Here is an 18991-nt window from a genome sequence, read left to right as displayed (position 1 = left end):
TGATAGTAACAATGCTACTGCCAAACAGAACTCCTATACAGTCAGTGAATAGGAGTAACATAGTGAACAACAGTCTATAGTCAGGTCACACCACTGTATACAAGTAGGAGAAACAGAGTGAACAACAGTCTATAGTCAAGTAGGAGAAACAGAGTGAACAACAGTCTATAGTCAAGTAGGAGAAACAGAGTGAACAACAGTCTATAGTCAAGTAGGAGAAACAGAGTGAACAACAGTCTATAGTCAAGTAGGAGAAACAGAGTGAACAACAGTCTATAGTCAAGTAGGAGGAACAGAGTGAACAACAGTCTATAGTCAAGTAGTAACAGTGAACACAGTCTATAAAGTAGGAGAAGGAGTGAACAACAGTCTATAGGGTAAAAAGTGAACAACAGAATCTGTAGCAGGAACAGAGGAACAACAGTCTATAGTCAAGTAGGAGTAAAGAGGAAGAACCTATAGGGTAAGCAGGAACAGAGAATATGTAGCAGGAACAGAGTAGGAGAGGAGAACCTATAGGTTCTATAGGGTAAGAGGAGAACATATAGGACCTACAGGGTAAGAGGAGAACCTATAGGGTAAGAGAATAACCTATAAGATCTATCGGGTAAGAGGAGGACCTATAGGATCTATCGGGTAAGAGGAGAACCTATAGGGTAAGAGAATAACCTATAGGTTCTATAGGGTAAGAGGAGGACCTATAGGATCTATCGGGTAAGAGGAGAACCTATAGGGTAAGAGAATAACCTATAGGTTCTATAGGGTAAGAGGAGAACCTATAGGGTAAGAGGAGAACCTATAGGGTAAGATATAGGGTAAGAGGAGAACCTATAGGTTCTATAGGGCAAGATCAGAAGCTATAGGGTAAGAGGAGAACCTATATGACCTATAGGGTAAGAGAAGAACCTATAGGGTAAGAGGAGAACCTATAGGATATATAGGGTAAGAGGAGGACCTATAGGATCTATACGGTAAGAGAAGAAGCTATAGGGTAAGAGGAGAACCTATAGGATCTATACGGTAAGAGAAGAAGCTATAGGGTAAGAGAATAACCTATAGGTTCTATAGGGTAAGAGAATAACCTATAGGTTCTATAGGGTAAGAGGAGAACCTATAGGGTAAGAGGAGAACCTATAGGATCTATAGGGTAAGAGAAGAACCTATAGGGTAAGAGGAGAACCTATAGGTTCTATAGGGTAAGAGGAGAACCTATAGGGTAAGAGGAGAACCTATAGGGTAAGATATAGGGTAAGAGGAGAAACTATAGGTTCTATAGGGCAAGATCAGAAGCTATAGGTAAGAGGAGAACCTATAGGGTAAGAGGAGAACCTATAGGGTAAGAGGAGAACCTATAGGATCTATCGGGTAACAGGAGAACCTATAGGGTAAGAGAACCTATAGGATCTATAGGGTAAGAGGAGGACCTATAGGGTAAGAGAATAACCTATAGGTTCTATAGGGTAAGAGGAGAACCTATAGGGTAAGAGAAGAACCTATAGGGTAAGATAAGAACCTATAGGACATATAGGGTAAGATGAGAATCTATAGGGTAAGAGGAGAACCTATAGGGTAAGAGGAGAACCTATAGGGTAAGAGGAGAACCTATAGGACATATAGGGTAAGAGGAGAACCTATAGGGTAAGAGGAGAACCTATAGGACATATAGGGTAAGAGGAGAACCTATAGGGTAAGAGGAGAACCTATAGGGTAAGAGGAGAACCTATAGGGTAAGAGGAGAACCTATAGGGTAAGAGGAGAACCTATAGGGTAAGAGGAGAACCTATAGGGTAAGAGGAGAACCTATAGGCTCTATAGGACAATACCCCCTGTCGACAATACCCCCTGTTTTGTCCCACAGATGTGGCAGTTGAGAGGCCCCAACTTGCATTAAGATACTGGAAGGTTACATGGGCCCCCAGACATGGTGGATGGTTATTGGGGTGATGAGCTCTCCTCTAGCCAGGAAGGAGGCTCCGTGCCGGGCATGGGTAGCTTGGTGCTTGCCTGCTGCAGGCTGAGCTCCAGGTGCTGGTGGTTGGAGGTGCTGTTGGAGGCTACAGCACCATGGAACAATACCAACTGATGCTGGAGAACCTTTACCTGGAGGGGAGGGAGAGGAGAGGAGGGGGGGGGGAGGGGGGGAATTAGTGGGAAAATGAGGGAGGGAGAGGAGTGAATGAGTATGCTCCATCCAAATCCACCCCCCCCCCCTCTCCCTCTCCCTCCAGGGTGGCTGTCAATAATGTCTGATCCCTGGCCATGACCCCACTCTCTGAGGGTGACTCAGTAGGAAGTGATCTCAGGTCACGACCCCACTCTCTGAGGGTGACTCGGTAGGAAGTGATCCCTGGCCATGACCCGACTCTCTGAGGGTGACTCAGTACGAAGTGATCTCAGGTCACGACCCCACTCTGAGGGTGACTCGGTAGGAAGTGATCTCAGGTCACGACTCCACTCTCTGAGGGTGACTCGGTAGGAAGTGATCTCAGGTCACGACTCCACTCTCTGAGGGTAACTCAGTAGGAAGTGATCTCAGGTCACGACTCCACTCTCTGAGGGTGACTCAGTAGGAAGTGATCTCAGGTCACGACCCCACTCTCTGAGGGTGACTCGGTAGGAAGTGATCTCAGGTCACGACTCCACTCTCTGAGGGTGACTCGGTAGGAAGTGATCTCAGGTCACGACCCCACTCTGAGGGTGACTCAGTAGGAAGTGATCCCTGGTCATGACCCCACTCTCTGAGGGTGACTCGGTAGGAAGTGATCCCTGGCCATGACCCGACTCTCTGAGGGTGACTCGGTAGGAAGTGATCTCAGGTCACGACCCCACTCTCTGAGGGTGACTCAGTAGGAAGTGATCTCAGGTCACGACCCCACTCTCTGAGGGTGACTCGGTAGGAAGTGATCCCTGGTCATGACCCCACTCTCTGAGGGTGACTCGGTAGGAAGTGATCCCTGGTCACGACCCCACTCTCTGAGGGTGACTCGGTAGGAAGTGATCCCTGGTCATGACCCCACTCTCTGAGGGTGACTCGGTAGGAAGTGATCTCAGGTCACGACCCCACTCTCTGAGGGTGACTCAGTAGGAAGTGATCTCAGGTCATGACCCCACTCTCTGAGGGTGACTCGGTAGGAAGTGATCCCTGGTCATGACCCCACTCTCTGAGGGTGACTCGGTAGGAAGTGATCCCTGGTCATGACCCCACTCTCTGAGGGTGACTCGGTAGGAAGTGATCCCTGGTCATAAATGCACCCCCTATTTGACCCCGTCTCCTTACATCGTCTCCTTACATCGTCTCCTTACATCGTCTCCTTACATCGTCTCCTTACCTTATTCTCCTCCAGTAGTTTGAGTTTGACTGACAGATCGTTTCGGCTCTTCTCATACTTCTCTCTCTGGTTCTGGAAGGTTCTCTGGGCCTGCTCTAGTTTGGGGAGGGTGGCGGTGTCTCGAGGTCCCAGGTTCAAGTCCTCCAGGTCACAACGGTACGCATCATATTCTATCCTGTAAGACATTGGCCAATGTTTACATCCTGATGTGGCCCTCGAGCCAAAATGGTCGCTGGCCTAGCGAGATGACACAAAGGTTGCTGTGTTGCCTGGTCTCTCTGTGTGTGTGTGTGTGTGTGTGTGTGTGTGTGTGTGTGTGTGTGTGTGTGTGTGTGTGTGTGTGTGTGTGTGTGTGTGTGTGTGTGTGTGTGTGTGTGTGTGTGTGTGTGTGTGTGTGTGTGTGTGTGCGTGCGTGCGTGTGTGCGTGTGTGTGTGCGTGTGTGTGTGTGTGTGTGTGTGTGTGTGTGTGTGTGTGTGTGTGTGTGTGTGTGTGTGCGTCCGCTGTGTGTGTGTGTGTGTGTGTGTGTGTGTGTGTGTGTGTGTGTGTGTGTGTGTGTGTGTGTGTGTGTGTGTGTGTGTGTGTGTGTGTGTGTGTGTGTGTGTGTGTGCGTCTCCGCTGTGTGTGTGTGTCTGTGTGTGTGTGTGTGTGTCTGTGTGTGTGTGTGTGTGTGCGTGAGAGCGTGCGGCATTGTGTCTGTGTGTGTGTGTGTGTGTGTGTGCGTGTGTGTGTGTGTGTGTGCGTGCGTGTGCGTGTGTGCGTGTGTGCGTGCGTGTGTGTGTGTGTGTTACCTGGCTGTCTCGTAGTGTTTCACGTTAACCATGGTGTCCTCTATAGTTTTGTTAACCAGCGTGTTCATATCGGAGGTGAAAGAGTTCATAGCTGACACCATGACCTCTCCGCTCTTCGACAGGAACCGCTGGGTGTCCCCGTTCAGACCAAACTCTACCTGAGAAATGCAGACCAGAACAAGAGGATTTGAGAGGACATTTGCACACAAAAAAAAGTCTGTATTTGAAGCCTTATCCAGAAATTAGAATTAAACCAAAAATAAAAGCAAATGAGGATGGTGCTGGTCACTTCACCCCCATCTACAGATTACCTCGACTGGCCGGTACCCCCGCACACTGACTCAGTACCGGTACCCCTTGTGAATTGAAGTATGCTCTCTCTAATTCTCTCTTTCTTTCTCTCTCTTTGTCAGAAGACCTGAGCCCTAGCACCATACCCATACTAGAGGACCATAGGACGACCTGGTCTGATGACTCCTCCTCTTTCTCTCTCAGAAGACCTGAGCCCTAGGACCATACCCAGACTAGAGGACCATAGGACGACCTGGTCTGATGACTCCTCCTCTTTCTCTCTCAGAAGACCTGGCCCTAGGACCATACCCATACTGACCTCCTCTGATGACTCCTCCTTCTCTCTCAGAAGACCTGAGCCCTAGGACCATACCCAGACTAGAGGACCATAGGACGACCTGGTCTGATGACTCCTCCTCTTTCTCTCTCAGAAGACCTGAGCCCTAGGACCATACCCAGACTAGAGGACCATAGGACGACCTGGTCTGATGACTCCTCCTCTTTCTCTCTCAGAAGACCTGAGCCCTAGGACCATACCCAGACTAGAGGACCATAGGACGACCTGGTCTGATGACTCCTCCTCTTTCTCTCTCAGAAGACCTGAGCCCTAGGACCATACCCAGACTAGAGGACCATACCTCAGGACTACCTGGCCTGATGACACTTGCTGTCCCCAGTCCACCTGGACTTTTTTTTTATTTTGTATTGTTTTTATTTAGCATTGATGGTTAAGGGCTTGTAGCATTTCACTGTAAGGTCTACACCGGTTATATTTGGCGCATGTGACTAATCGTTTGATTTGATTGGCTAGAGGACTGGTACCAAGGCTAGAGGACTGGTACCAAGGCTAGAGGACTGGTACCAAGGCTAGAGGACTGGTACCAAGGCTAGAGGACTGGTACCCAGGCTAGAGGACTGGTACCAAGGCTAGAGGACTGGTACCAAGGCTAGAGGACTGGTACCCAGGCTAGAGGACTGGTACCAAGGCTAGAGGACTGGTACCAAGGCTAGAGGACTGGTACCAAGGCTAGAGGACTGGTACCAAGGCTAGAGGACTGGTACCCAAGGCTAGAGGACTGGTACCCAGGCTAGAGGACTGGTACCCAGGCTAGAGGACTGGTACCAAGGCTAGAGGACTGGTACCAAGGCTAGAGGACTGGTACCAAGGCTAGAGGACTGGTACCAAGGCTAGAGGACTGGTACCAAGGCTAGAGGACTGGTACCAAGGCTAGAGGACTGGTACCAAGGCTAGAGGACTGGTACCAAGGAAAGAGGACTGGTACCAAGGCTAGAGGACTGGTACCAAGGCTAGAGGACTGGTACCCAGGCTAGAGGACTGGTACCAAGGCTAGAGGACTGGTACCAAGGCTAGAGGACTGGTACCCAGGCAAGAGGACTGGTACCAAGGCTAGAGGACTGGTACCAAAGCTAGAGGACTGGTACCAAAGCTAGAGGACTGGTACCAAGGCTAGAGGACTGGTACCAAGGCTAGAGGACTGGTACCAAGGCTAGAGGACTGGTGCCCAGGCTAGAGGACTGGTGCCCAGGCTAGAGGACTGGTATCTAAACAGACTGGTACCCAAACTAGAGGACTGGCACCCAGACTAGAGGACTGGTGCCCAGGCTAGAGGACTGGTGCCCAGGCTAGAGGACTGGTGCCCAGGCTAGAGGACTGGTGCCCACGCTAGAGGAATGGTACCCACGCTAGAGGAATGGTACCCACGCTAGAGGACTGGTGCCCAGGCTAGAGGACTGGTGCCCAGGCTAGAGGACTGGTATCTAAACAGACTGGTACCCAGGCTAGAGGACTGGTACCCACGCTAGAGGACTGGTACCCACGCTAGAGGACTGGTACCCAGGCTAGAGGACTGGTATCTAAACAGACTGGTACCCAGGCTAGAGGACTGGTATCTAAACAGACTGGTACCCAGGCTAGAGGACTGGTACCAAGGCTAGAGGACTGGTACCAAGGCTAGAGGACTGGTACCCAGGCAAGAGGACTGGTACCAAGGCTAGAGGACTGGTACCAAGGCTAGAGGACTGGTACCAAGGCTAGAGGACTGGTACCAAGGCTAGAGGACTGGTACCAAGGCTAGAGGACTGGTACCAAGGCTAGAGGACTGGTACCCAGGCAAGAGGACTGGTACCCAGGCAAGAGGACTGGTACCAAGGCTAGAGGACTGGTACCAAGGCTAGAGGACTGGTACCCAGGCTAGAGGACTGGTACCCAGGCTAGAGGACTGGTACCAAGGCTAGAGGACTGGTACCAAGGCTAGAGGACTGGTACCAAGGCTAGAGGACTGGTACCAAGGCTAGAGGACTGGTGCCCAGGCTAGAGGACTGGTGCCCAGGCTAGAGGACTGGTGCCCAGGCTAGAGGACTGGTACCCAGGCTAGAGGACTGGTATCTAAACAGACTGGTACCCAAACTAGAGGACTGGCACCCAGACTAGAGGACTGGCACCCAGACTAGAGGACTGGTGCCCAGGCTAGAGGACTGGTGCCCAGGCTATAGGACTGGTGCCCAGGCTACAGGACTGGTGCCCAGGCTAGAGGAATGGTACCCACGCTAGAGGACTGGTGCCCACGCTAGAGGAATGGTACCCACGCTAGAGGAATGGTACCCACGCTAGAGGACTGGTGCCCAGGCTAGAGGACTGGTATCTAAACAGACTGGTACCCACGCTAGAGGACTGGTACCCACGCTAGAGGACTGGTACCCAGGCTAGAGGACTGGTATCTAAACAGACTGGTACCCAGGCTAGAGGACTGGTACCCAGGCTAGAGGACTGGTGCCCAGGCCAGAGGACTGGTGCCCAGGCCAGAGGACTGGTATCTAAACAGACTGGTACCCAGACTAGGGGACTGGTACCCAGACTAGGGGACTGGTACCCAGTCTAGAGGACTGGTTTCCTCACGCTAGGGGACTGGTACCCAGGCTAGGGGACTGGTACCCAGGCTAGGGGACTGGTATCCAGGCTAGGGGACTGGTACCCAGACTAGGGGACTGGTACCCAGACTAGGGGACTGGTACCCAGACTAGAGGACTGGTACCCAGACTAGAGGACTGGTACCCAGACTAGAGGACTGGTACCCAGGCTAGAGGACTGGTTCCCAGGCTAGAGGACTGGTTCCCAGGCTAGAGGACTGGTTCCCAGGCTAGAGGACTGGTACCCAGGCTAGAGGACTGGTTCCCAGGCTAGAGGACTGGTACCCAGGCTAGAGGACTGGTTCCCAGGCTAGAGGACTGTTACCCAGGCTAGAGGACTGTTACCCAGGCTAGAGGACTGTTACCCAGGCTAGAGGACTGGAACCCAGGCTAGAGGACTGGTACCCACGCTAGAGGACTGGTATCTAAACAGACTGGTACCCAGACTAGGGGACTGGTACCCAGACTAGGGGACTGGTACCCAGACTAGGGGACTGGTACCCAGGCTAGGGGACTGGTACCCAGGCTAGAGGACTGGTATCTAAACAGACTGGTACCCAGACTAGAGGACTGGTACCCAGGCTAGAGGACTGGTACCCAGGCTAGAGGACTGCCCAGACTAGGGGACTGGTGCCCAGGCTAGAGGACTGGTACCCAGGCTAGAGGACTGGTACCCAGGCTAGAGGACTGGTACCCACGCTAGAGGACTGGTACCCAGGCTAGAGGACTGGTACCCACGCTAGAGGACTGGTACCCAGGCTAGAGGACTGGTATCTAAACAGACTGGTACCCAGACTAGAGGACTGGCACCCAGACTAGAGGACTGGCACCCAGACTAGAGGACTGGTGCCCAGGCTATAGGACTGGTATCTAAACAGACTGGTGCTCAAACTAGAGGACTGGCACCCAAACTAGAGGACTGATCCCCAGACTAGAGGACTGGTACCCAGGCTAGAGGACTGGTACCCAGACTAGAGGACTGGTACCCAGGCTAGAGGCCTGGAACCCAGACTAGAGGACTGGAACCCAGACAAGAGGACTGGTACCCAGGCTAGAGGACTGGTACCCAGGCTAGAGGACTGGTACCCAGGCTAGAGGACTGGTACCTAGGCTAGAGGACTGGTACCCAGGCTAGAGGACTGGTACCCACGCTAGAGGACTGGTACCCACGCTAGAGGACTGGTACCCAGGCTAGAGGACTGGTACCCACGCTAGAGGACTGGTACCCAGGCTAGAGGACTGGTACCCAGGCTAGAGGACTGGTACCCAGGCTAGAGGACTGGTACCCAGGCTAGAGGACTGGTACCCAGGCTAGAGGACTGGTACCCAGGCTAGAGGACTGGCACCCAGACTAGAGGACTGGCACCCAGACTAGAGGACTGGCACCCAGACTAGAGGACTGGTGCCCAGGCTATAGGACTGGTATCTAAACAGACTGGTGCCCAGACTGGTGCCCAAACTAGAGGACTGGCACCCAAACTAGAGGACTGATCCCCAGACTAGAGGACTGGTACCCAGGCTAGAGGACTGGTACCCAGACTAGAGGACTGGTACCCAGACTAGAGGACTGGAACCCAGACTAGAGGACTGGTACCCAGACTAGAGGACTGGTACCCAGGCTAGAGGACTGGTACCCAGGCTAGAGGACTGATCCCCAGACTAGAGGACTGGTACCCAGGCTAGAGGACTGGTACCCAGACTAGAGGACTGGAACCCAGACTAGAGGACTGGAACCCAGACTAGAGGACTGGTACCCAGACTAGAGGACTGGTACCCAGACTAGAGGACTGGAACCCAGACTAGAGGACTGGAACCCAGACTAGAGGACTGGTACCCAGACTAGAGGACTGGAACCCAGACTAGAGGACTGGAACCCAGACTAGAGGACTGGTACCCAGACTAGAGGACTGGTACCCAGACTAGAGGACTGGTACCCAGACTAGAGGACTGGTACCCACGCTAGAGGACTGGTACCCACGCTAGAGGACTGGTACCCACGCTAGAGGACTGGTACCCACGCTAGAGGACTGGTACCCAGGCTAGAGGACTGGTACCCAGGCTAGAGGACTGGTACCCAGGCTAGAGGACTGGTACCCACGCTAGAGGACTGGTACCCAGGCTAGAGGACTGGTACCCAGGCTAGAGGACTGGTACCCACGCTAGAGGACTGGTACCCAGGCTAGAGGACTGGTACCCAGGCTAGAGGACTGGTACCCAGGCTAGAGGACTGGTCCCCCAACTAGAGGACTGGTACCCAAACTATAGGACTGGTCCCCAAACTATAGGACTGGTCCCCAAACTATAGGACTGGTCCCCCAACTATAGGACTGGTCCCCCAACTATAGGACTGGTACCCAAACTATAGGACTGGTACCCAAACTATAGGACTGGTACCCAAACTATAGGACTGGTCCCCAAACTATAGGACTGGTCCCCCAACTATAGGACTGGTCCCCAAACTATAGGACTGGTCCCCCAACTATAGGACTGGTCCCCAAACTATAGGACTGGTCCCCAAACTATAGGACTGGTCCCCAAACTATAGGACCGGTCCCCAAACTATAGGACTGGTCCCCAAACTATAGGACTGGTCCCCAAACTATAGGACCGGTACCCAAACTATAGGACCGGTCCCCAACTATAGGACCGGTCCCCCAACTATAGGACTGGTACCCAAACTATAGGACTGGTACCCAAACTATAGGACTGGTACCCAAACTATAGGACTGGTCCCCAAACTATAGGACTGGTCCCCCAACTATAGGACTGGTACCCAAACTATAGGACTGGTACCCAAACTATAGGACTGGTCCCCAAACTATAGGACTGGTCCCCCAACTATAGGACTGGTCCCCCAACTATAGGACTGGTACCCAGACTATAGGACTGGTCCCCAAACTATAGGACTGGTCCCCAAACTATAGGACTGGTCCCCAAACTATAGGACTGGTCCCCAAACTATAGGACTGGTCCCCAAACTATAGGACTGGTCCCCCAACTATAGGACTGGTACCCAAACTATAGGACTGGTACCCAAACTATAGGACTGGTACCCAAACTATAGGACTGGTACCCAAACTATAGGACTGGTCCCCCAACTATAGGACTGGTCCCCCAACTATAGGACTGGTACCCAAACTATAGGACTGGTCCCCAAACTATAGGACTGGTCCCCAAACTATAGGACTGGTCCCCAAACTATAGGACTGGTCCCCAAACTATAGGACTGGTCCCCAAACTATAGGACTGGTCCCCCAACTATAGGACTGGTCCCCCAACTATAGGACCGGTCCCCCAACTATAGGACTGGTCCCCAAACTAGAGGAATGTTCTTTCAAAATAAAATGTATTAAAATCTCTCACGTGTAGTGGCGGCGTTTTGAGGCTGAGCTCGGTGAAGGCATCGCCCAGAGTCCTTTGCGTCTGTGTGACCTGGGCGAGCTGCGTGGCGAGTGTCTGGGCCAGGCAGGTCACGTGATCATAACGGCGGCGGTCGTCACGGAGAATGTCGATGCGGGCCTCGAGTTCTGGGTCGACCGTACGGGATCCACGACCCATCTTCTCTGACAGAACCTGCTTAGTACACTGGGGAGGAGGGGAGAGGGGGGAAGGGCAGAAGGGGGAGTAAGGAATGGAGAGTGAGGGAGGAGGGAAGGGCAGAAGGGGGAGTAAGGAATGGAGAGTGAGGGAGGAGAGTAAGAGAGAGAGAGAGATGTGACATGCAGGACAAGCAGAGAAAGGAGTTTCTAGAAGAGTAACTTGCTCTTCCCCTCATCTCTCCCTCCCTCTCTCCACCCCTCTCCCTCATCTCTCCCACCCTCTCCACCCCTCTCCCTCATCTCTCCCACCCTCTCTCCACCCCTCATCTCTCTCTCTCTCCTCCCTTTCCCCTCTCCCAATTCCTCTCCTCCCCCTCCCTCTCTCTTTCACCCCTCCCTCTCCCATCTCTCCCACCCTCTCTCCACTCCTCTCCACCCCTCTCCCTCATCTCTCCACCCCTCTCCCACCCTCTCTCCACCCCTCTCCCTCATCTCTCCACCCCTCTCCCTCATCTCTCCCACCCTCTCTCCACCCCTCTCCCTCATCTCTCTCCTCTCCCAATTCCTCTCCTCCCCCCTCCCTCTCTCTTTCACCCCTCCCCCTCCTCCCCCTCCCTCTCTCTTTCACCCCCTCCCTTTCCCTCCTCCCTCATCTCTCTTTCGCCCCTCCCTTTCCTTCCCACCTCCCTCTCTCTTTCACCCCCTCCCTCCTCCCTCTCTCCCTCATCTCTCTTTCGCCCCTCCCTTTCCTTCCCACCTCCCTCTCTCTTTCACCCCCCCCTCCTCCCTCTCTCCCTTTCCTCCCTCCCCCTCTCTCCATCCCTCATCTCTCTTTCCCCCTCCCTTTCCTTCCCACCTCCCTCTCTTTCACCCCCTCCCTTTCCTTCCCACCTCCCTCTCTCTTTCACCCCCCTCCCTCCTCCCTCTTTCACCCCTCCCCCTCTTTCCTTCCCACCTCCCTCTCTCTTTCACCCCCCTCCCTCCTCCCTCTCCCTTCCCCTCTCTCTTTCACCCCTCCCCCTCCCTTTCCTTCCCACCTCCCTCTCTCTTTCACCCCTCCCTCCCTTTCCTTCCCACCTCCCTCTCTCTTTCACCCCCTCCCCCTCTCTTTCACCCCTCCCCCTCCCCACCTCCCTCTCTCTTTCACCCCCTCCCCCTCTCTTTCACCCCTCCCCCTCCCTTTCCTTCCCACCTCCCTCTCTCTTTCACCCCTCCCTCCCTTTCCTTCCCACCTCCCTCTCTTTCACCCCTCCCTCCCTTTCCTTCCCACCTCCCTCTCTTTCCTTCCCACCTCCCTCTCTTTCACCCCCCCTCCCTCCTCCCTCTCCCCCTCTCTCTTTCACCCCTCCCCCTCCCTTTCCTTCCCACCTCCCTCTCTCTTTCACCCCCTCCCTCCTCCCTCTTTCACCCCTCCCCCCTCTTTCCTTCCCACCTCCCTCTCTCTTTCACCCCCTCCCTCCTCCCTCTCTCCCTCCCCCTCTCTCTTTCACCCCCCCCCTCCCTCCTCCCTCTCTCCCTCCTCCCTCCCCCTCTCTCTTTCACCCCTCCCCCTCCCTTTCCTTCCCACCACCCTCTCTCTTTCACCCCCCTCCCTCCTCCTTCTCTCCCTCCTCCCTCCCTCCTCCCTCTTTCACCCCTCCCCCTCCCTTTCCTTCCACCTCCCTCTCTCTTTCACCCCCTCTCACCTTATAAGTAGTGATGCTCCATTTGCGAACCTGTTCCAGTTTCTCGATGGCGGGCATTTTCTGGTTTCCCGTGACAACCACTGGTCCTGTGGTTGGCTTCCGTGAACCTAGATGGTAGAGACCCAAACAGATATAATATTAGACGAAAACAGAATTTAAAAACGTACATTTGTTTACCATCACATATCTCTGGAATGCGTGGGAAGACTTTTGAACAGACCAAAATTAAAAATCACTTGGAGCTGATTTGCTGTTGTATAGAGTATAGTATATTAGTATTAGTAGTAGTATAGTATCTTAGTATTAGTAGTAGTATAGTATATTAGTATTAGTAGTAGTATAGTATCTTAGTAGTAGTAGTAGTATAGTGTATTAGTAGTAGTAGTAGTAGTAGTATAGTGTATTAGTAGTAGTAGTAGTAGTATAGTGTATTAGTAGTAGTAGTAGTAGTAGTATATTAGTAGTAGTAGTAGTAGTAGTATAGTGTATTAGTAGTAGTAGTAGTATAGTGTATTAGTAGTAGTAGTAGTAGTAGTAGTATAGTGTATTAGTAGTAGTAGTAGTAGTATATTAGTATTAGTAGTAGTAGTAGTAGTAGTAGTATATTAGTAGTAGTAGTAGTAGTATATTAGTATTAGTAGTAGTATAGTATATTTTATATAGCCAAGTTATCGTTACTCTTTGTGGATTCATTATTACTGTTTTACTTTTCTATTATTTCTCCATTTTCTGCATTGTTGGGAAGGACCCATAAGTCAGCATTTCACTGTTAGACCACACCTGTTGTTTACCAAGGACCCATAAGTCAGCATTTCACTGTTAGTCTACACATGTTGTTTACCAAGGACCCATAAGTCAGCATTTCACTGTTAGTCCACACCTGTTGTTTACCAAGGACCCATAAGTCAGCATTTCACTGTTAGTCCACACCTGTTGTTTACCAAGGACCCATAAGTCAGCATTTCACTGTTAGTCTACACCTGTTGTTTACCAAGGACCCATAAGTCAGCATTTCACTGTTAGTCCACACCTGTTGTTTACCAAGGACCCATAAGTCAGCATTTCACTGTTAGTCCACACCTGTTGTTTACCAAGGACCCATAAGTCAGCATTTCACTGTTAGTCTACACCTGTTGTTTACCAAGGACCCATAAGTCAGCATTTCACTGTTAGACCACACCTGTTGTTTACCAAGGACCCATAAGTCAGCATTTCACTGTTAGTCCACACCTGTTGTTTACCAAGGACCCATAAGTCAGCATTTCACTGTTAGTCCACACCTGTTGTTTACCAAGGACCCATAAGTCAGCATTTCACTGTTAGTCCACACCTGTTGTTTACCAAGGACCCATAAGTCAGCATTTCACTGTTAGTCTACACCTGTTGTTTACCAAGGACCCATAAGTCAGCATTTCACTGTTAGTCCACACCTGTTGTTTACCAAGGACCCATAAGTCAGCATTTCACTGTTAGACCACACCTGTTGTTTACCAATCATGTGACAAATAAAATTAGATTTTTAGTCTTATATTTAAAAAAACAAAAAAAAGAAAAAAAAGAAGAGTATTATTATTATTATTTTTGCTTAGAAAACCCGGGGGTCCAAATTAAAGAGTGCCAAATTCAGCCCACGGGCCACTAGTTTGGGACAACTGCTATAGGGTCTGGGGTGAGAGGTCAGGGGTGAGAGGGTGATTCATTGATTTTATTGCTGCCTTACCCTCATCGGGTTCTGTGTTGTCCTCGACAACGGACTCCTTCTGGTAGGAAGTGAAAACAGACAGAATGAAAGAATAGAACACCTGTGCTGAGTCACCTTACAGTCCGGACACACTGAGTCACCTCTACCTGCTGCACACAGTAACGTCACCTTGGACAAACACTGCTGTGTGTGTGTGTGTGTGTGTGTGTGTGTGTGTGTGTGTGTGTGTGTGTGTGTGTGTGTGTGTGTGTGTGTGTGTGTGTGTGTGTGTGTGTGTGTGTGTGTGTGTGTGTGTGTAAGCAAAAAGAAGAAAGACAAAACAGAGAGATTTAGCAGACAGAGAGACTGGGAGGTTTAGCAGACAGAGAGACGGGGAGGTTTAGCAGACAGAGAGACAGGGAGGTTAGCAGACAGAGAGACGGGGAGGTTAGCAGACAGAGAGACGGGGAGGTTAGCAGACAGAGAGACTGGGAGGTTAGCAGACAGAGAGACTGGGAGGTTTAGCAGACAGAGAGACAGGGAGGTTTAGCAGACAGAGAGACAGGGAGGTTAGCAGACAGAGAGACAGGGAGGTTTAGCAGACAGAGAGACAGGGAGGTTACCAGAAAGAGAGACAGGGAGGTTAGCAGACAGAGAGACAGGGAGGTTTAGCAGACAGAGAGACTGGGAGGTTAGCAGACAGAGAGACAGGGAGGTTTAGCAGACAGAGAGACGGGGAGGTTAGCAGACAGAGAGGTTTAGCAGACAGAGACTGGAAGGTTAGCAGACAGAGAGACTGGGAGGTTAGCAGACAGAGAGGTTTAGCAGACAGAGAGACAGGGAGGTTAGCAGACAGAGAGACTGGGAGGTTTAGCAGACAGAGAGACTGGGAGGTTTAGCAGACAGAGAGACTGGGAGGTTTAGCAGACAGAGAGACAGGGAGGTTTAGCAGACAGAGAGACAGGGAGGTTAGCAGACAGAGAGACAGGGAGGTTAGCAGACAGAGAGACAGGGAGGTTTAGCAGACAGAGAGACTGGGAGGTTAGCAGACAGAGAGACGGGGAGGTTTAGCAGACAGAGAGACTGGGAGGTTAGCAGACAGAGAGACTGGGAGGTTTAGCAGACAGAGAGACGGGGAGGTTTAGCAGACAGAGAGACTGGGAGGTTTAGCAGACAGAGAGACAGGGAGGTTAGCAGACAGAGAGACTGGGAGGTTTAGCAGACAGAGAGACAGGGAGGTTTAGCAGACAGAGAGACTGGGAGGTTTAGCAGACAGAGAGACAGGGAGGTTAGCAGACAGAGAGACTGGGAGGTTAGCAGACAGAGAGACGGGGAGGTTAGCAGACAGAGAGACAGGGAGGTTAGCAGACAGAGAGACTGGGAGGTTTAGCAGACAGAGAGACTGGGAGGTTAGCAGACAGAGAGGTTTAGCAGACAGAGAGACTGGGAGGTTAGCAGACAGAGAGACGGGGAGGTTTAGCAGACAGAGAGACAGGGAGGTTAGCAGACAGAGAGACGGGGAGGTTTAGCAGACAGAGAGGTTTAGCAGACAGAGAGACTGGGAGGTTTAGCAGACAGAGAGACTGGGAGGTTTAGCAGACAGAGAGACTGGGAGGTTTAGCAGACAGAGAGACTGGGAGGTTAGCAGACAGAGAGACAGGGAGGTTAGCAGACAGAGAGACAGGGAGGTTAGCAGACAGAGAGACAGGGAGGTTAGCAGACAGAGAGACAGGGAGGTGTGTGTGTGCGTTTGCTACTTCAGTGCCACAGGTGAGTCACCTGTTGATGACATCATTGTGCCACACCCTTTACCTGACAAATCACTGGACAAAATCGCTGGACAATGGTACTCTTATCTCATAAATACACTGATCAGAACCGTGGCTGAATGAACCAGTGCTGTTACTCATCCGTTCTACATAGTATGAAGCTGATAGGCACTAAATACTGATATCCTTGACATGATGCAGTGTTATAATAATATTACATACTATATTTAACAACATAAACACATTGTTCATATTGTTAAAAGTAGACTCCGGGATCTGGAAACCTCTCCAATGGTCACTTTTAAATCTTTTTCTATTTACCCAAATTGATTCTGGAAGAATATCCAGAGGAGACCATAGAGAGACTCTGTGTTTTTTTTTTTTTTTTTTTTCAAAATCACAGAATGACGTTTTTATATGTCCTCTTCTTGTCCCAAACATATTATCATCAACACTCAGTAGTGTCCTGGATACGTAGTAGTTCTTACCATGTGGATGGCCTCCTGTCCACCAGACCCCTCTCCCTCGCTGGGTATGAGGGTCTCCCCTCTCTGGTTCTCCCCCTCCACCATCATCCTTCCTTTCTTTGTACAGAATACACATTTTATAGACAGTCAAACCCAGAGAAGTTGAAACATGGAAATATAAATATTAGATTCTACTTCCTTTCATTTTGAGCTGAACACTTCCTTTTGAGTGCCGTGCCCCTCCTCTCCTCCTCTCTGACTGAGCATTAACCCTCTCCTCCTCCTCCTCTCTGACTGAGCTTTACTCTCCTCCTCCTCCTCCTCCTCCTCTCTGACTGAGCTTTACTCTCCTCCTCCTCCTCCTCTCTGACTGAGCTTTACTCTCCTCCTCCTCCTCCTCCTCCTCTCTGACTGAGCTTTACTCTCCTCCTCCTCCTCCTCCTCCTCCTCCTCCTCCTCTCTGACTGAGCTTTACTCTCCTCCTCCTCCTCCTCTCTGACTGAGCTTTACTCTCCTCCTCCTCCTCCTCCTCTCTGACTGAGCTTTACTCTCCTCCTCCTCCTCTCTGACTGAGCTTTACTCTCCTCCTCCTCCTCCTCCTCCTCTCTGACTGAGCTTTACTCTCCTCCTCCTCCTCCTCCTCCTCCTCCTCTCTGACTGAGCTTTACTCTCCTCCTCCTCCTCCTCCTCCTCTCTGACTGAGCTTTACTCTCCTCCTCCTCCTCTCTGACTGAGCTTTACTCTCCTCCTCCTCCTCTCTGACTGAGCTTTACTCTCCTCCTCCTCCTCCTCCTCTCTGACTGAGCTTTACTCTCCTCCTCCTCCTCTCTGACTGAGCTTTACTCTCCTCCTCCTCCTCCTCCTCTCTGACTGAGCTTTACTCTCCTCCTCCTCCTCCTCTCTGACTGAGCTTTACTCTCCTCCTCCTCCTCTCTGACTGAGCTTTACTCTCCTCCTCCTCCTCCTCTCTGACTGAGCTTTACTCTCCTCCTCCTCCTCTCTGACTGAGCTTTACTCTCCTCCTCCTCCTCTCTGACTGAGCTTTACTCTCCTCCTCCTCCTCCTCCTCCTCCTCCTCTCTGACTGAGCTTTACTCTCCTCCTCCTCCTCTCTGACTGAGCTTTACTCCTCCTCCTCCTCCTCTCTGACTGAGCTTTACTCTCCTCCTCCTCCTCTCTGACTGAGCTTTACTCTTCTCCTCCTCCTCCTCTCTGACTGAGCTTTACTCTTCTCCTCCTCCTCTCTGACTGAGCTTTACTCTCCTCCTCCTCCTCCTCTCTGACTGAGCTTTACTCTCCTCCTCCTCCTCTCTGACTGAGCTTTACCCTCCTCCTCCTCCTCCTCTCTGACTGAGCTTTACTCTTCTCCTCCTCCTCCTCCTCCTCCTCTCTGACTGAGCTTTACTCTCCTCCTCCTCCTCCTCTCTGACTGAGCCGTCCTACTCTCCCCTCCAGCTGTCCAACTACCACAGGGTCGGTCTGGTTTGGTTAGCATACACTGCCACCTGCGGTTATTCACCAACACTACAAACACACACGTAAACTAGTAACGTTACTGTTGTTGTCATTCAATGACAGAATAGTTGTCTCGTAAATCATTTGTATAACAACCGGATAAAATGTATATAATTCTAGTATAATAAGCTTGGCCCATTGCAAATAGCCCCCCAATAAACATTCACAACACACATGGTTACGGGCCATTCATATTATACAACAAGTTGGCCAGGGCAGTGAGAGGTTTCGTTGTCTTCCTCTCATCTGACTACTAGTCACACGACGGACAGATAGTTAGATATCAATTAGAAATCATTCGCAATCCATTTCTCTATACAACATCCGCTGTTTCCGCGATTAGAAGTATAAGTTAGGCCTGTTTAAAGTACAACTTGTCGGCTACTTACTCGTTGTTAGTTATGAATGTCTCCTGGCGAACAAAACGTAAACAACGACCAGAAAAGTTTGCAAAGTTTTACCTTCTATTTCTTTCAGATGTATTTCTTCGTCCGTTTTCTTTGGATTTAATCTCTAGATCAATGTCAAACTGCGCCAGGAAACTATTAGAGACTTTGTGACAAAAGTACAATTGGAACTTTTCGGAAAACCGGAAATGTAAAACAAAATATCAAAACTACATTCAAATCCCGGAAGTATTTCTACCTTGCTGTGCGTAAGGTCGTAACTAGTTAACACAGCCACAAAGTCATTAACAAACCGACTGTTTCTAGAATTGATCTTCTTAGAATGTGATTTTAAATCGAACCTTAACCACACTGACAACTTTATGGCTAATCCTAAACTTAAATTAAGATTTTAAAAAACTAAGTTTTGTTTTCTATAATTATTACTATCGCCAAATTTGTACTCTGTGGCTGTGCTATCTAGTGGGAATCTGTGCGTAGCCACAATGTAGGAGAAGCGTCAAGGGACGTTTTTTTTCCTGAATAATCTGAGACTACATTTCTTCTTCTTTTTATTTTTTAAATCATCATCAATGTGAACCCAAAGGTTCAC

At 50.8% G+C, this 18991-nt stretch overlaps 1 protein-coding gene and 2 long non-coding RNA genes across 27 annotated transcripts; 1 reads left to right on the top strand and 2 right to left on the bottom strand.

Moving 5' to 3' along the window:
* Positions 1 to 671: 671 nt before the first annotated feature.
* On the bottom strand, positions 672 to 18633 carry LOC127916366 (arfaptin-1-like). 24 transcript variants are annotated; one of them, XR_008094698.1, is made up of 10 exons: positions 18454 to 18630; positions 16500 to 16595; positions 14282 to 14321; positions 12562 to 12668; positions 10701 to 10922; positions 4119 to 4276; positions 3330 to 3504; positions 1721 to 2100; positions 1603 to 1651; positions 1474 to 1513 (listed from the first exon to the last, which is right to left on the bottom strand). XR_008094698.1 is itself a non-coding variant. In XM_052498020.1 (8 exons), exons 2-8 carry the CDS (start codon positions 16584 to 16586, stop codon positions 1933 to 1935), a joined length of 954 nt encoding a protein of 317 aa, XP_052353980.1. In that variant the 5' UTR covers positions 16587 to 16591; positions 18454 to 18633; the 3' UTR covers positions 1668 to 1932. The 24 variants fall into 24 exon arrangements, 3 of the variants coding, with proteins under 3 accessions (XP_052353980.1, XP_052353979.1, XP_052353978.1); XR_008094702.1 differs by lacking the exon at positions 1474 to 1513 and adding an exon at positions 672 to 1131 and having other exon boundaries at positions 1583 to 2100; XR_008094700.1 differs by lacking the exon at positions 1474 to 1513 and adding an exon at positions 672 to 1229 and having other exon boundaries at positions 1632 to 2100.
* On the top strand, positions 2107 to 3298 carry LOC127916367 (uncharacterized). 2 transcript variants are annotated; one of them, XR_008094715.1, is made up of 3 exons: positions 2107 to 2397; positions 2443 to 2489; positions 2584 to 3298. It is a non-coding gene; the product is annotated as an uncharacterized LOC127916367 (long non-coding RNA). The 2 variants fall into 2 exon arrangements; XR_008094714.1 differs by having other exon boundaries at positions 2537 to 3298.
* LOC127916368 (uncharacterized) lies at positions 13394 to 14271 on the bottom strand. Its single transcript, XR_008094716.1, has 3 exons — positions 13942 to 14271; positions 13542 to 13891; positions 13394 to 13491 (listed from the first exon to the last, which is right to left on the bottom strand). It is a non-coding gene; the product is annotated as an uncharacterized LOC127916368 (long non-coding RNA).
* Positions 18634 to 18991: the final 358 nt, after the last annotated feature.

Source organism: Oncorhynchus keta, chromosome 35 (assembly GCF_023373465.1).
Source record: "Oncorhynchus keta strain PuntledgeMale-10-30-2019 chromosome 35, Oket_V2, whole genome shotgun sequence".
Lineage (NCBI taxonomy): Eukaryota > Metazoa > Chordata > Actinopteri > Salmoniformes > Salmonidae > Oncorhynchus > Oncorhynchus keta.
The sequence above is the reverse complement of the archived record's forward strand: the minus strand, read 5'-3'. Positions and strand labels throughout refer to the sequence as shown.